Source organism: Nyctibius grandis, chromosome 4, assembly GCF_013368605.1.
Source record: "Nyctibius grandis isolate bNycGra1 chromosome 4, bNycGra1.pri, whole genome shotgun sequence".
NCBI classification, from domain to species: domain Eukaryota; kingdom Metazoa; phylum Chordata; class Aves; order Nyctibiiformes; family Nyctibiidae; genus Nyctibius; species Nyctibius grandis.
In genome coordinates this window covers 96,409,043-96,426,227 of record NC_090661.1, presented here as the reverse complement: position 1 = coordinate 96,426,227, position 17,185 = coordinate 96,409,043, and the positions used below count along the sequence as shown (strand labels likewise).

Sequence of the window (17,185 nt, the reverse complement as noted above, 5' to 3'; positions counted from 1 at the left end):
AGAAGTTCGGATCAACTATGTGGAAAATTCAGACTTATTGTACAAGGAGTTGATGGGATCTAAATAGTAATGTAAACTGCATGCGTACACATCAAGAAAGATGAACTCAAACTGTCAGGCATGTAAAATAGAGATGATCAGTAGAATGACAGTCTATTTAGTCCAACAAAACAAAGGCTTGAGAGGGTTATAATGCTGTCTATATATCTACGGTTGATGGTAAACAACAGAGTCCAGGACTACATGAAAAACGTCATTACTCAAAGAGATTAGTCAGTAAATGATTGACCAAATTATCTGACCTGTCTTTAAGAGTACACTTGAAATTTCTGCAAAATTTTCAACTATTTTTTCATTTGAGTTAGGTAAACCTTTCTTGATTTGGAATTTAAATCACACTTATGCAGTGATACTCTGTGTTACCGATTAGCTTGGAGTGGTGGTGTTTGAACAGATGATGTTCACATCCTTCAGTAGGAATTTGTACGAGGATTAGATATATATATCGAACCCTTTTTTTTTCCTATGAGATAAAACATTTTAAAGAGCTTGGTGAAGACCCACAAAAGCTGTAAGGAGGCTTGAACCTCCTTACAGCCAAAAGAATGGCTTGAACAAATATTCTTCTTAAAAGAATCCTGTATGGTTTATTCATTACACTGCCACATAGATATCAAAATGCAAATCAGCATTGCTAACATAGTGGACTAATAATTTATTTATATATTTACTTTTACATGCAGATAACAGACTACAGCAGGAAGACAGAGTTAATTAGGGAGCTGCAGGTGGTGTATAACAATATTTGAAAAAATATTTCTGACACTGAGGAAAGACACTACAGAAAAAAAGGTGACCTAAAGAGCCGCATGAACTTCAAAACCATTACTCGGACAGCTGACAGTAAGAAAGTCCTCCTCGCAGTTCTGCTTAAATGATTCAAAGTTCAGATAAAAGAACACTTCTGTGAGGAGCAATCCTTATAAATGACACAGCAGATCCTGTACACAAGACTATCCACAGAGAAAAAGACAAGAAGGTCATGACAACTGCTTTATCAACCACAAAAACAGATTTAACTAAGCTTCGCTCAGGGCTATTTCTGAGATTAAGCAGCTCCTAGTGCTGCTGAAAAACACTTCAGAAGTTAGTGATGATCAGCTGAACACTGAGAAAGAAAGGCTCACAGACCAAAGTCGGTGGACGAAATATAGAATGAAAAGATGCTACATGCATATTTATACAGGACAAAAACAATGTCCTAGGCTCATAAAGGTGGGCACTTATTTGGGAAGCCTAACCAAGAAGAGATTGTAGGAAGGATACAAGTGCAAACAGTCATGAGCAGCCTAAAGATTGTGAAAGAAAAGAAGGAATCCCCGTATAAACTTATAAACTAAGTATAAATCAAGGTATATGCTAAAGGTGAGGTTTTCTGACAGACACAATACACAAGACACAGAGTTTCAAGAATGCTAGTACACAGATTGCTGACCTTTAAATTAATAAAGAATACTATAAATTTGTTTATAATAAGATAGTATACCACAAAAGGAATGAGATGAAGAACACCACCACCACAAAAAATATAAAACTGAGAGTCCTTGTGAAATTAGCGAGGAAAAAGTGTCAAGAATCTGTCCCAGATGGAAGACGTTAAAAATTGTACTCCTCAGCCTGGAAGAAGGACAAGACCAAGATGCAGACTGTGCAAGGAACAGATAACAAAATGGGGAGAGAAGCATCAAAAAGATACAAGGTCTTCAACATACTCATATTTTAAAGTTTTGATGCTACATGTCAAAAGCAACACTTTTAATCACAGTGGCGGATAGTGAAGGTGAGGATTTACTCAATAAATTAACCTTGGTCATTTTAGATATATTACTTCACATTAAAAAAAATTATGCAAGAAGTTTCAGAAACCTTTAAAAACCTTGTGGTTTTTCAATGAAAATCTCATATACGTATTACCACATGCAAATTGAAGTATATAAAACTACACTGTATACTGAACTTGTAATTCAGAGTTCCCGCTCAGTAGGGAATTCCAGCAAAAATGAGAAATTTCTTGCTGTAAACTGAGCAGGTGGGCAGCTCCCTCATTCATGACATTCCCACCTATAGAGCACATCAATTGGTTTCCTGGCAACTGTTTAGGTACAAGCCAGAACAGCCAGTATAGTTCCTGTTAGTTTCAATGGAACCAAAACTTTCCAATACATGTTTCCATTTTCTCAAATAAGCTTTCCCCCCCCCACCCCCAACAGAGTTATTTCAGTAGAAATTTTTGATGAACCATAATGATAAAGAAAGATGACATAAGGTATATGATCTGTCATTAGTTGAATGTGCATATTGGGTAGAGAGGATAACAGCAGAAGGAAGGAATCCTAAGATCAAAGCCAGGATTTGAACAAAACAGTTAAATCACATTTCTCAAGAGAAGAAAATATTCGTTTGATCTAGTATTTCTCTTATTGAGTAATGATTGATACACATATTTCAACTAGCTGAAACGAAAACAAGCGAATAACTCAAATACAGAAGAACTCAAAGTAAACTTACAATTTGGAAAGCCTGCTGGAAGAATTAAGACAAGTTAAGGCAGCAAAATTCCTCTTAATTTCTTCACCTTATTGATATCATCAGCATCTTTGGAGAATGTGTTTTTTAAATAACCAAATAATTCAAATAAAATTAAATGGTTGGTGAGACTCTTGGTGTTATTCAGTGAACAGATAAGAGGTGATGTACACAAGCTGGATTACAAGAAGTCCAATTTAAGTGTAAGAAAAAAAATTTTTTTTTACAGTGAGGATGGTCAAAGACTAGAACAGGTTGCCCAGAGACATTGTGGAATTGAATATCCTTGAAAATATCCAAAACCCAACTGGACGATGTCTGGAGCAAGATACTGTAGATGACCCTGCCTTGAGTGGAGAGGCTGGTCAAGATGTTCTCCAGAGGTCCTTTCCAACCTCAGCTATTCTTTGTGTTTCTGCAAAAACAAATTTTTAAAACAGGAACATCTCTGGAGATCCTCTTCCTTATTTAATGTTCTATTAAAAACAATAACAATAACAATCCATTGTACGATCATGAACAATATCCAAATTGTAAAAGTAAAAATACTTTTCTTTAACCAAAAAAAAACAAACAACAACAAAAAACAAACAAACAAACAAAAAAAACCACCAAAAAAACCCAAACAAGCTTTGAAAAGCCACTTCCTTTGTGTGACTGAAGAGATGACATGAGAAAAACTTAGAGTTCTGGTAAACAAATGGCAATAGGCTTTGCAGTCTGCACTTTATAATTTGAGGGAAAAATTCTTTTAGAAGTCCAAAAGAGAATAAGTTCTTTCAATCTGCATTTATCCTTAGAGTTACAGTAACAAAGAAAGTCAGGATCTACATAAAAGCACTAATTTCTGTAAATTAATAAAGGCTCCAAATCCAAAAATAAATCCTCCTTTAAGTGAGTAATCATAAATTAATATGGTGATTTATGCATTCGAAGTTTCATAAAAACTGACAAAGTAAGCCACAGAATTTCTACAAAATAGGTAAACGAATACTTATTTTTAATAGAGGTAAAAAAAAATAAAAATTGCAAAAATGACCAGTGATCCAGTATGCTTTACTTCAGCTGTCTCATGTTCCTGACTTCCAAGGCTGTGTACTCACTAATTCCTGAAAAATCATGCCCCAATAGTATCACCTAGGTTTTGCATAGTAGTTTTAATAAGACTTCAAATCACTTCACAAAGGAGCATTTTACAGTGAGAAAAAACTGAAACAGAGCAAGGAAGTTACTCAACAAATCACCAGAAGCACAAGAGCACCCACTTGTCTGATAAGTCCCAGGCAACAGACTATACAGCAGACCAGAGTAACTCTTCTACATACTTCACATTGAATCCTGAACAGAGTTCCTTTGAGCTTGGACAGGCTCTCTTCTCTACACTGTATCTCAGTGTTAATATTGATTTTGTATTTCATATAAATGCAGTAATTCAAGACTTTTCTAAAACTTATCATATTTTTATTCTTTAGACTTTGCAGTTTTTCTTTTTTCTAAAAGAACGATACTTATCAGCTGCTCTGACTGTACCTGGGAACACTAGACTGTTACGCAAATTCTGCCTGCATTCCAAAAGAATCTTATCTGGTAGTTACCACAAAACAGTGTAAAGGAAATACAATAAGGGGGTAATTTATAATCCATTCCTAATTAATTAAAAGTAAATTAATCATGTTAAAGCAATCACATAATTTTCATTTTTTAATTCTTAACTGTATCATTGTTGCACAGAAAAATTTATCTCTCAGAAACGAGTTTTCTGCCTGAATTCCTATATAAATCCAATCTGTTCCTGAAAATTTGGTCACAGAAGTGCTACTCACAAACCACATGAAGACCAGTCATTCTCCATTTTCTTGAAACAAGACTATCAATCTGTTTTCCTCCCATAGACTGCACCCATGTATTAGCATATAAATTGACTTTATGTAAACTAACAGGACTCAAAAATTCATCAGAACTTTTTTGTTCTCTGTGCTTACCTGAAATTTCTAAAAGTTTAGTCAAATCTGTACATCATTAAGAAATATCTGGAATTTTTTTTCAAGCAAAATATGAATAAGACTCAAAAAAAGTCACCTGGCAATAACTCATCCATCACAAGCCTGTTTTCTGCATTAAATACCTGCCACCTGGTTTAGGATTGTCTAGTATCTCCTTTTCCTTTCCCCAGACTATTACCTTCATTAATATGGTAACATCGAGAACATTATTCATTTTTTTCTGTTGATATAAATAAATGAATCAACAACCCCACTTGATCCCATAATTCTCCCATTTGATCAGGACTGACAGACTGGGAAGCAGTCTTCACTGAACTCTTCCTCCTGCAATCTGCTTTATATTCTTAGCTTATTGTGGAACTATATCCTCACTGAGTAAGAACCTGAGAAAAAGTTACACAAGGAGCATAGTATAACCTAAGCTTCCCAACAGGACCAAATTCAAGTTGAAGACAGTACATACTGCAGCAATTTGTATGTCAGGAGGTTAGCCTAATCAAGAGTGCTGTCACTTTATTTCTTTACTGTCTCCACAGATTTCCAAATTGTTTGCTGGCTATAGTTAAATGTATTAATTCACCAAAGGATTCAATTAAGTCAGTTCCTCTATATCTTAAAAGCCAATAACTTTTTTCCTGGACTACAGTGGCATTCAAAGTATAGGACAGGAAAATAAGGTAGTGTGCCTTTGGCAAAAAAAAAAAAAAAATTAAAAAAAATAAAAAAAAATACGAAATTTACTTGTTTCCATGAACATTCCTACATTTACAGAGAACTAGGCTGAAGAAAAGCACACAAATAAAACTATGTGAACAGAGCTTGAAAACTGCTGAATGTATGAGCTGAAATTTCAGCAGAGATGTCGGTCTGATTGTTTGTACATTTAATATTTAGATTAAACATATTGGAAGGAAGGAATAAGTAATGAAGACTGTACAGAAAAGTATTAACTAGGCATCTGCTTTTAGATCTTCCAGAGATAAAAGCCAATCATGCTTAGACTTCAACTTCCAAACCAATTGGAATATGATGTTAAAACAAGGAATGAAAAATATCACACTTCTACATAAAGGAACCAATCTCTGATGAGTAAGGTTCACTTAATTGAAGAGGAACTCTAAATAGGCTTTCATCTAGACTACATGCAAAAAGTGTATGACAGCTCATTTTACCTACTTCTCTCACACTTCTGAGGTCTGCAAATCAGAGCCAGAAAGCAAGTTGTGCATAAGATGTAATTGAAAGTCATAAAATGACTTTCAAGAACAAGTGCCGGGTCTTACACTTCGGCCACAACAACCCCATGCAGCGCTACAGGCTGAGGGAAGAGCGGTTAGAGAGCAGCCCGGCGGAAAGAGACCTGGGGGTGCTGATCAACAGCTGGCTAAACATGAGCCAGCAGTGTGCCCAGGTGGCCAAGAAGGCCAATGGCATCCTGGCCTCTATTAGGAATAGTGTAGCCAGCTGGTCTAGGGAAGTGATCGTCCCTCTGTACTCAGCACTGGTGAGGCCGCACCTTGAGTACTGTGTCCAGTTCTGGGCCCTGCACTTCAAGAAAGATGTTGAGGTGTTGGAGCAAGACCAGAGGAGGGCGACCAAGCTGGTGAAGGGTCTGGAGGGTATGACCTATGAGGAACGGCTGAGGGAGCTGGGGTTGTTTAGCCTGGAGAAGAGGAGGCTCAGAGGTGACCTTATTGCAGTCTACAACTACCTGAAGGGAGGTTGTAGTGGAGTGGGAGTCGGCCTCTTCTCCCAGGCAACTAGCGATAAGACAAGAGGACATAGCCTCAAGCTTTGCCAGGGGAGGTTCAGGTTGGACATTAGGAAGAATTTCTTTTGAGAAAGGGTCATTAGACATTGGAACGGGCTGCCCAGGGAGGTGGTGGAGTCACCATCTCTGGAGGTATTTAAGAAAAGACTGGACATGGCACTTAGTGCCATGGTCTAGTTGACATGGTGGTGTCAGGGCAATGGTTGGACTCGATGATCCCAGAGGTCTCTTCCAACCTGATTGATTCTGTGATTCTGTGAAAATAAAAAACTATACAACTTGTACAACCTGCTAATAATTATTAATAGAATAGTTAGAAAAGACTTTTACATTCCTAGTGCTGTTCCAAATTATACTACAATAGGCAACAAAAACAGGCATATAAAACAACAATAAACCAACTGGTGAAAGATTTTGTCTCACTAATATTAAAGCAAAAAAAATTTCTACTCCTTTTTTTGTTAACGGTAGCTTTTGATTAGACTAATAAAAACCACCAGAATAGATAGAGAGACTCAACATCAATACCAATTAATTTGGAAAAGAAATCAAAGCAATTACCCTTTTTTAATAAAGCTTTAAAATTGGAAGTAACATTCATAAAACTCAAATGAGTCAAATTAAATTTGTCTACATATAAAACGGTCTGTATACTGGAAAACAACTTTACAATTACTACTGTGTCAGCCTGCCTGTTTGCTTCATTCCTATTGCCAGTCTCAAACGAAACAAATCTCAATGCGCAGTCATCCTTCCACTATCGTGGGACTACTAGCAACAGTTCTATTACAAGGTCAAATTCTGTGATACAACCACAAGTTCACTACCAAGTAAGCTCCCAGAAGTGACCATACAGACATCTTGTATGCAACTCCCTTTCTACTTTATTCCAGGGATCTAGTATTTGTCAATTTGCTGCGTAACTCCCTATCTAGTCACTGTTTAGCAAAGCTCTGTGGACGTACTTTAAAAACCTCACAAGTCACTTCCTCCAGTCTCTTTATAATCCTATTTCTTACATGAATTATTTCAAAGTATGTTGACATTTTTCAGTATCAAGAAGCCAGGAACTATATATAATCTTTGAGATATGGGAGAACCAATTGCCAAGATGTAGGTAGGACCTTTCCAATAACCAGTCTGAAGATGCACTGAAGGTAATACTAACAGTTTAGTTGGTCTAAAAGCAAAAACACTTTCATACTCTCTCCTCTATAAATGCATAAAAAGTCTTAGTCACTTGTTATAACTATAGATCAGTGGAAGTCTTCTGATCTTATTTCTTCAGAATAAAGAAGTACAGTACTTCAATTTTAACTAAAGAAGCTTTCTGAGGGAAATGGGCACAGTAACTTATTTCATTCTCCACAGAGTCAATTATATAGCTTCAATTTACCTTGCACCACAATCAGGCAATACTAGCTCTGTGCTCTCACTCCGGTCTAGCACTAGGCTTTGAAATCTCAGGAGCTCAAGTCAAAAACTTAATCTAATTTCTTCTCTGTGGATATTTTTTCTCTCAACTATAAAAGAAATGTTACACAATGACTAAGTACACAGCTCACAACACAGCTCAAAGCTGCCATCTGTAGGTATTATGTTCTACTACTCTTCACACTAAATTATTTTTCTGTTTTTTGAGAGACAGAACATCTGAAAGGCAAAATATCAAAAGTTTATCCTGACAAGCTAATTTAAGAACTTATTTCAAACTGATGTACTTTTTCACTTGAAATTTCTTTAACTTACATGACTGGCTCCTTTTGGCCCATGTAATTTTTGACATTTGACATAATCACTAGTACAAGCAACATATTGAGATGAGTGGTGCTGTGTTCATTATTAATGAATGCTAATTACTAACGAACACATGCCTTTGACAACAGCTTCTTCACTACACAGTTGCTTGTAGCTTTCGTTAATATTACCAAGAGTTGCAGTTCCTCATTGAGATCCAAAAACAGGTCTGTTATATTTAATATTTGCTGGTAAAAGTACCTCTAAAATGGTTACCTTTTAGTCTGGAATATCTCAAGAAAATATTAGCACTGTCAAATAAAAAGGTTAAATGATAATTTAAGCTTTTATTCTGAACTGCTAAATGATACATTACTTGAATGTTTCTCAACTAAAAAGGTCCACATTCTACAAGAACTGTAATAACCAAAGATACCAGTCAAAGATCTGACCTTTCAAAGAACAGATAATACATTAGTAATGAATCAGGGAACTGACGAGAAGAAAAGCAGTTTTTGAGTTGATGTTGGGACATGCACAGAATCTAGTTCATACTACTACTGAAAAACACCTCTACAATATTAACCATGCCATGTACAGATTCAACATCTTAAAGAGCAACAGATGCTGGGGATGGGGGGGGGGGGGCGGGGGGGGTGGAATTCACCCACACTTACAATTCTGCTTAACTTCAAAAGGAACACTACGTAAAATGAAGACTGATGATAAAAAGAAAATAAAAGGTAAAACTAAAAGGATAAAATCTTTTAACGACAATACGAAGACATTTTAAGGACATCTGCTCAGATCACATGAATGCTTCCCATTTTAAAAAAGCCCAAAATTTCCCATTACAAATAACAAAATAAATAAAGCTTAACTTGACAGGAGGATAATGGAGACTGTTAGAAGAAAAAGTAAACTTCAAAATAAAGGTTCAAAAACTCCAGCAGATTAAAACAAGGCAAGCCATGAAACAGTTTAATGAGCTGCCTGCAAAATTATATATAAAGTACTAATACATCATATATCAAATGCATTAGAAATACAGCCAACGAGATAATTTGTGGTGCCAACAGCCAGTCTGAAGGAGGATTCTGAGAAGATAAAGCCATAGCAATAAAATGAAGTTAATTTTCCCATGAGTTGTTCATTGTAGACTTTACCAGTATTTCCATAGCAGAAATTAGTAACAGGAGGTTATAGTAAAAAAAACAAAAAACAAAACTGACAAAACAATCAGCAACAAGTCACCAGGATCAGTCAGTTCTAAAGGAATTTAGGAAGAAAACAGCTGACCCCTGTGTGTAGTGCATAACTCCCTCCTTAAAAATGTGCCACTACCAAGAGACTGAAAAGCAACAGGCAGAAAGGACAGAATTCAGTGAACACATGGATAAAACAGACTGAGGTAAAATCTAACAACTTTTGAAAAGGTAAATTATACCTTGCAAGTCATTAGATTTTCCTGGAGGAATCAAAGGTCTGGGTGATGCAGTTACCTGGAATTTCCAAAAGATGCTTGATAATGTTCCTCATTAGTTTCTTTCCTTAAAGAAACTAAGCTGCTCTGAGACAAGCAAGGCAGATAACACAAGGGTAAATCATTTGATAAAGAAAAGTTTGGGAAAAAGTGCTCACTTCTTAAATGAATAGAGGTCATTAGTGGTGTCCCACAGAGATCTACAATTAGGATTTGTTTGTTCACCACACTCAAAAACAATCTGGCACAGGGATGAATGGAAAAATGACAATGTTTTTTGACAATACTATGTTACTCAAAATAGCCAAGACAATGGTCAAAAGCAAAGAACTACAGAAGAAACTCATAATACTGAATGTGCAATGCAAGGGCAAATAAAACGGTAAATAAAAGTTCACATAAATAAGCATGAAGTGATGCATACAAATAAAAAACAATTTTAAGTCTGCACATACAGTGGTGGGTTTTGAATTGACTGGAATGAGATCTTGAGGTTATAACTGATAGTTCTGTGAAAAAGCCAGTTCAAAGCCAACAGCAGATTTTCAAAAAGCTAAAATACTGTTAAGAACTAAAAGGAAAAAATTAGACCGTTTTTTTCTATGACATCAATCTCCGAGGTACCAATGAACCAAAGGCTGTGATTCCTCCCATCTCAGAAGGGATATAACAGAACTAGACAAGGTAGAGGCAATGACACAATGTTATCTAAGGTATAAAATAGCTTCCTTCTGGAGGATTATTAAAAACACAGGGAATTTTCAGTGTGAAAAATAAATCGTAGAGGATATGATGGACTTAGAGAAAATCATGAGTGGTACAGAGAAAACAAGTGGAAAATGGCATAAGAACTAGGTATTATGAAAATCCCTCAGGCATATGTTGTAGCCTTCTCTCCAGTCCTGTCTCCATCCCCACCTGCTTTTGCTCCTGATTGGACTCCCTGCATAGTCCCTGGACCCCGGTCATCGTGTGCCATGTCTGGGGCTGTCAAAGGGCCCTGCTACCAGCACCCTACTGGGTTCAGTCCCTGGAGATGGTGCCTAGTCAGAAAGGGCACTGTCCACCCTGGAGTCACCCTTGGCTCCCAGCTCACCTTCCCATACCACAATTCCAATTATATTAGCTCCTTTTTACTGGTGGGTTTAGCTCTGAGGGGTTTATGGTGAGCTTATAAGCGACTTAGATGTATTGCACAATTTTTGGAAAAAGATTGTGCAATAGGTCTAAGTACTGAAGCAGGTACTAATACAAAATGCTTAGGGACTAGAAATTAAATTAGCCTGGAAAAAAAAAAAAAATCTATGTTCATGATGAATCATTTTGAGATTGCCAACAGCACACACAAAGAAATTAATTAAATAGGATGCTGAAGAGTCCAAACCTGATATAAAGCAAGAGTGTGTCCATATCTCTGGAGTGGCCCTTTGGATACAGGTACTACGTTCCATATACTGCTTTCCAAATTGTAGCTAGAAGAGAAATAGAAAAGTAAACATTTTCTACCTGCAGAGAAACAGGAACTTTTGTATGTTTGAACTAATTTCTGCTTGGCAAAGTGTGCACACTTGATCAGTCACTGCTGTTTATGTCACGTGGTAATTTGTTAGCAGAAGTAACATGATCACTTTTAACTGTCACAACAGTGTACTAACTAGTGATAGTGTACCAAATGCTCATCAATGAAAACAGAAGCAGCTCTTTCAGAGACCCATCAACAATCTCAGAAAATGGGATCGTAATAAAAATCACCAGATTTACAAGAAATTATGAAACTAAATTTCTAAGCTCACTGTTATCAGTTACACCAAAAAAAAAAAAAACAATAAACTAGCTTATGCCACAATCTTTTGCACTACTTTGAAAACTTCCTGTTGAGCACCTTCTCAGTTGTATGGTTAATTTTAATTTCCATTAAATTTTAATTAACAATTAATCCATTAATAGATTAGAACACAACAAGATGGAAGAGAGGTAAAAAAATAAGATGACAGAGATAGAAAAGGAAATCACCAAAGATGATGGGATTTGTTTTGGATGATTGCAAAGGTATGGAAAAAATGACAGCTAGACAAAAATAGAATAAACATGCTAATAAACATATCCTAATACTTTCATTTACCACATTTAGGGCCTGTACATATATACAAGTCCTCATACAAACTGCCATAAATATGAAGTAAAATATGGATGACCTGGACTAACCCTACTGGCAGGGCACCAACGGGCTAAGTGCATACATTAAATACAAGTCTCCTATAATTACATATTAACTTCAATAATGCAAAGAGCATTCTAGATGCACTATCTGAAAAATATCAGCACATGGATTTCTTTTACTGTTTTATCACTACGTTTTTATGTTTTGCAGCCAAGTATAGCGACAGTTTTCGCTAAACTGAAGAAATGACACATTAGCATCCATATAGATTGATGTTACCCATATTTTAACTTTTTTTAATCATAAGAAAATTACAAGCAGAAAATAACACCATTAACAAAAACATACAAAACTTCCAGTTAAATTACAGGTTAGAGGCTACCTCCCTGGTAAGATCTGTTTTCCCTAAGCCACATCAGAAGGGATATGACAAAGGAGAAATCACTTACTTCAACACCATTTGGAATGAGCTGTAGTTAAACGTGTATCCACCAATCACCCACATAAATTTCCCGTGTAGGACTGCCTTATGGGAAGCCCGGCCCACAGAAGGGCTGAATGGCTTCACGTTTGGTAGAATCCAGTAAGACTCCGTAGAAGGGACGTTCAAAGAACAATCTGGACCTGTTTTGTAAACAAATGTGCAATTCGTACAGTGTTAGACAGGGACGTTAAAGCCAATAAAGCAGAAACAGTGGAGGCTTAATTACAGATGTCAGGATTGCTCGTTCTGATAAAATACAGTATACACTTTTATGTTTAACAGATGCTCAATGAAAAAAAACTGACAACAAGGTACATCAGTCAAATTGAAAGCGTTAGATTAGCTCAAATAATAATGATACATTTCTGTATCCTTTTCAAAAAACACAGTGTATGTGTCACAAACTGAAAGACAGGCATAATGCATCATATTTTTAGATGCTGTTGTATAGATCTAAAATGTGTAGCACAGTAGTTACTCTGTTACTCTCTAGTTACCTCTGGAGAAAAACTATACTACATTTGAACTAACCAGAGTAAGCTTATATCAAAGGAAATAACATTACAGTAAGTTAAGTTACAATACAGATTATACTATATTAAATCTCAGGAATCAAAATTTGCCCTTTGCCAATGCCATTCTGCATTGTCTTTCAAGAGTAAAATACATTGTAAAGTGCTTTATAAAAAAAATTATTTGGATATTTAAATTGTATCAAATTTTATAGATCATTCTACAAAGCTACCAAAACCCACAATTATATATTATTTTGGAACATATTTTAGCCAATTATTTTTGCTAAATAAGGAAAAGTCAGCAAAATATGTCCTTTTTAAGTTATATAATTATTAAAATCATTAATAGGAGAAATATTTATTTTTAATTTGTTCTATAATAACAAAAATGCAATCTCTTCATCATTAGTTTATGCTCTAGATGTTAGAAGAACTTTAAAATCTTATTATTTAAAACCTGAACATATTCAGAACTTTACTTTAAAAAAAAAGACAACATATGCACTATTTTCCTGTTGTCTGTGACTGTACAGCATTACTGACTGGCTTTATTTCTAGAAGGGGAACACAGAATTTTTAGAACACTAATGTGTTCCACCTTAAGCACTATCAATCATGGAATTGAAATTTTTATCATCAGTGATGGTATACAGATATTGTGTGACAGCTAAATTATTTCTGTAATTTGATGCTGATACTACAAGCAATGTTATGTCCCTCTCAGCCTGCCTGACTGGGATAAATCCTTCCCTCAAGCTACAAGACATTACTAAAAACCAAAGCTGTTGAAGTCAGACTGGGCATAACCTTATTTGAAAACTCGGTGATAAAATGTTTAAAAAAAAAAACAAAAACAAAAAACCAAACAAACATACACCACTAGTGTGCATCCCAAGTGTCACAAGTGACATCAACTTTTTAAAAAGGTTCTAGGGAAAATCCAGAAAACTACTGGCCTGCTATTCTTCTGTTTCTACCAGACAAATCAGCAGAAACTGAGAATGGACAGGATTAGTCGACAGATAATCATAGAATCATTTTGGTTGGAAAGTACCTTTAAGAACATCAAGTCCAACCATTAACCTAGCACTGACAAGTACCCTCTAAACCATATCCCTAATTGCCTACTTGTAAAAATCAGTACAGCTTTCATAAAGAGAAGCCCTGTCTTCCAAATCTATTAGAGGTCTTTGAAGATATCAAGATGGGGTGATCCAATTGATAGAGTCATGTGGATTTTCAGAAGGCTTTTAACAAAATTCCTCACCAAAAACTTTTAAGGAGACTGTTGTAGCAAGAGAATGAAGGCCCTTGCACTGCCAAATAGTTGAGTGTAAGATACAGTAAGAAATAGTAGACAGGAGTAAATGGCCACTTCTTAAAGGGAGGGCGGTCACTCGTGGAGTCCCGCAAGGGTTCAACATACACATTAATGATCCTGAAAGAGGATGAGCAGTGAAGAAAGTTTGCTGATAAAGGCAATTGCTGGAGGGTAGAAAGAGTAAGATCAGGTCTGAAGAACCACAGAACAAGTTCTTGTCTGACCATGTGACTGAGCAATAAAAGTACACATGAAATTCAACAAAAGTAAATTTAAAACTATATAAGCTATGTTCTAGCTTGACTAAAAAGAAAAGAGTCTCTCAACTAATCATCACTAGTCAGTAGTAAAGTCTCCTTTTAAGATAATTCATTAAAATATCACCTCAACACTCAGCAACGGACAAAAAAGCAAATCATATGTAAGGAACAGAGAATAGTATTACCCCACTGTATAAATCAGTGGTTTGCTATGCTTAGAAAACTGTGTGCCCTACTCAAAAAGAAGATAGATTAGAGCTGGAGACTGTTTGCAGCAGAGTAATAGGGATGTTAAAGGGAATTAAATGGCTTCTGTAATAGGAACTACTGAGTTGGTTAAGACTTTTTTTCACTTGGAAAGAAAGAATATTTGGAAGTGAATGATAAATGCCTATACAATAAGTGACACAGAGAGGGTGGATATGAAGAGTCTACAGTCTCTCTGAATATAAGAGCAGACGTTTATCAAATGCAGCTTGAAGAAGCCGCATTCAAAACAAACAAAAGGAAGTAGTTCTTCATGCACAAAGTATCAGATCTCCTTGGCAAGGACGCTCTCCTGACAAAGGATGCTCTGGATGCAGTGGTTTACACTGAGTCAATGAGAGACTGGACAAGCATTTAGAAGAGAGAGCTGCTGAAGCTTACTAAATAAGCTCGTCATTTTAAAACATATTACCCTTGGGGGGTGGGAGGAGGTGAATATTGTTTTACCAATGTGTATTATCATTTTGGGGGCAATCTGTTACAATTACTTCTTACACAGAACGACCAGGCAAATAATCTGTACTTAACCAGTTGACAACTTTGCCTGGTACTCTGTAGAAAAATGATGTCCACTTGTATCCAAATTACCTTCCATTCGTTAAATGATGGAGACACTCAGTTCCCATTGTTCATTATACCTTCTCTCCAGAAAAGATTAATGGTATTCGAATGAGGTCTAATAAGAGTATGAACAATTCAGTATATTATTTCTTAAGAATTAATAATAGATACTGTAATAGAATTGTAACCTCAGCAAGATTCTGATTTGGTAAATCACTGCAAGAAACACTTAATTTGAATTTAAAAGTGCTTAAAAATAAACAATTAAGTGTTCTTTGATCAGTAAGAGCTTAGAATTATGAAAACGGTGCCTCCAGTCAGAAATTGTTTATGTCTTTTATTACCGCGACCATTCTTGCACAGACATGTACTGGTCAACAGTGTCGCCTAGTGGTACATAACGAATAAAACACACAAACTACTCACGCCAACTGATTTGAGATTTTCATTTCTGGAGACAGGGAACTGCAAGAATTCATATAGCAAATCGAAAATATTATTCTTGTCTACACTATATTTCGATGACATTGACTGTATTAAAATGAGCACAAGCAAAAGTTTCGTATAAAAAGTTAACAATTCAAAGGTTTTAACAATACTGTTAACCAGATCAGTGATTGGAAGAATGCCGCAGGTAACTTTATTACAACCTCAGTACTTCATTGCTGGTCTATACTGAACAACAGGAAAGGTGAGATGGAGAGGAGAAACACCATGTACCCAGGTCTTGTTCTGAAGAGAATGGAGAAAGGACACGTTCTATGGAGACACACCTGAACTCATGAGCTTGAAAGCAGCAGGTCCTCCTTTGGTTTCTTCAAAGAACACGTTAATACCCTGTGCATGACACGCACACGTGCATTAAAGTGACACCAGTTGACATTGCCACCAGAAGAGGCAACCCCTGGCCTCCCCTCACTGCTTACTCTCCTGCTCATATTGCTACTGGCACCAGTTTTCACATGGCTGCACAATGAGCCAGACAAGGGAATGAATCCAGGTTAAAACTTGCTTTTATTTTTAGCCAGGTTAGCTTTTAATCTGGATGTGTTTCCTTTTATGTTTCACCTTGCCCACATACGCATGGTTGTGCCAACACAAGTAAGACTGTGTGGCCAGGACTGCCTTGAGTGAAAGGTTAAAACGTTCATGGAGTCACCACAGTATGTATTAATCAGTACAAAAATGGAATATATAGTTGAAAAAACCCAAAGCAATAGAATACTACTTTTACTGAAACATCATTTAAAGAGAAAATGCTTACATGTGGCTATTGCCTTATAAAGGCAAGGTAAATGTAGGACTTAAATATCACTTACAGATTTTCCTAATTAAATATCACATACACCACAAAACATCACCACTATTTCAGCATAAATACATTTTCTCTTCAGAAACATCACATTCACTAAATACATGCCTTTTGTGCAGAGAGCACTACAGCTGCAGAACAAAGATAATGAAAAATATGTTTTATTATTTTCTATGCAAATGATTTTTCTCAATTTATTTAAAATTGGATTTCTTTCTTATCTTCCTAATGTCTCACTCAGCCACTGGGGAGAAGAAAAAAGCTTTAAAAACAGCAAACAACTTTATACACCTGAATTGGAAGTCAATTACGTTATCCTCAAAGGTAGGAAAAAATTCTATAGGTTTAAAAAAAGTGATTTACCCACACAACACAAGAGAAGGAATCTAATTTCTATTTATTGAGGAGTTTCATGAACTGTCAAAGTAACAATCTGTTCCAGTAGTTCAAGTCATAAGATCAATTTCCACCTAATGAGAAAACATCATCTACTGTCTTGAACCCTATCTTTTCCTATGGGATGACAGGAAAGAAACAGAAGTATTGCTGTGTTGAATATAAATGTTACAGTTCTGTTTTTCATGCAATCTAATCAAAGCATTTAAATAAAGTATTTGCTGTTGCTTATCCCATATCTTGTTTGATATCTGATTATTTGAGTTGAGAATTATTGCTTTAACATAATTTTTCAACCACCACAACTACAAACCAAATATTACTATTC

General features: G+C 35.9%; 1 protein-coding gene across 1 annotated transcript in view; it reads right to left on the bottom strand.

Moving 5' to 3' along the window:
• Positions 1–17,185, bottom strand: part of ATRNL1 (attractin like 1) — a 511,175-nt gene that overhangs the window by 435,679 nt on the left and 58,311 nt on the right. Inside the window, exons 6-7 of the mRNA XM_068397981.1 lie at positions 12,191–12,365; positions 10,965–11,052 (exon numbers count right to left, since the gene is read on the bottom strand). Of these exons, the coding sequence (XP_068254082.1) occupies positions 10,965–11,052; positions 12,191–12,365 (263 nt within the window). The remainder of the gene's footprint in view (positions 1–10,964; positions 11,053–12,190; positions 12,366–17,185) is intronic.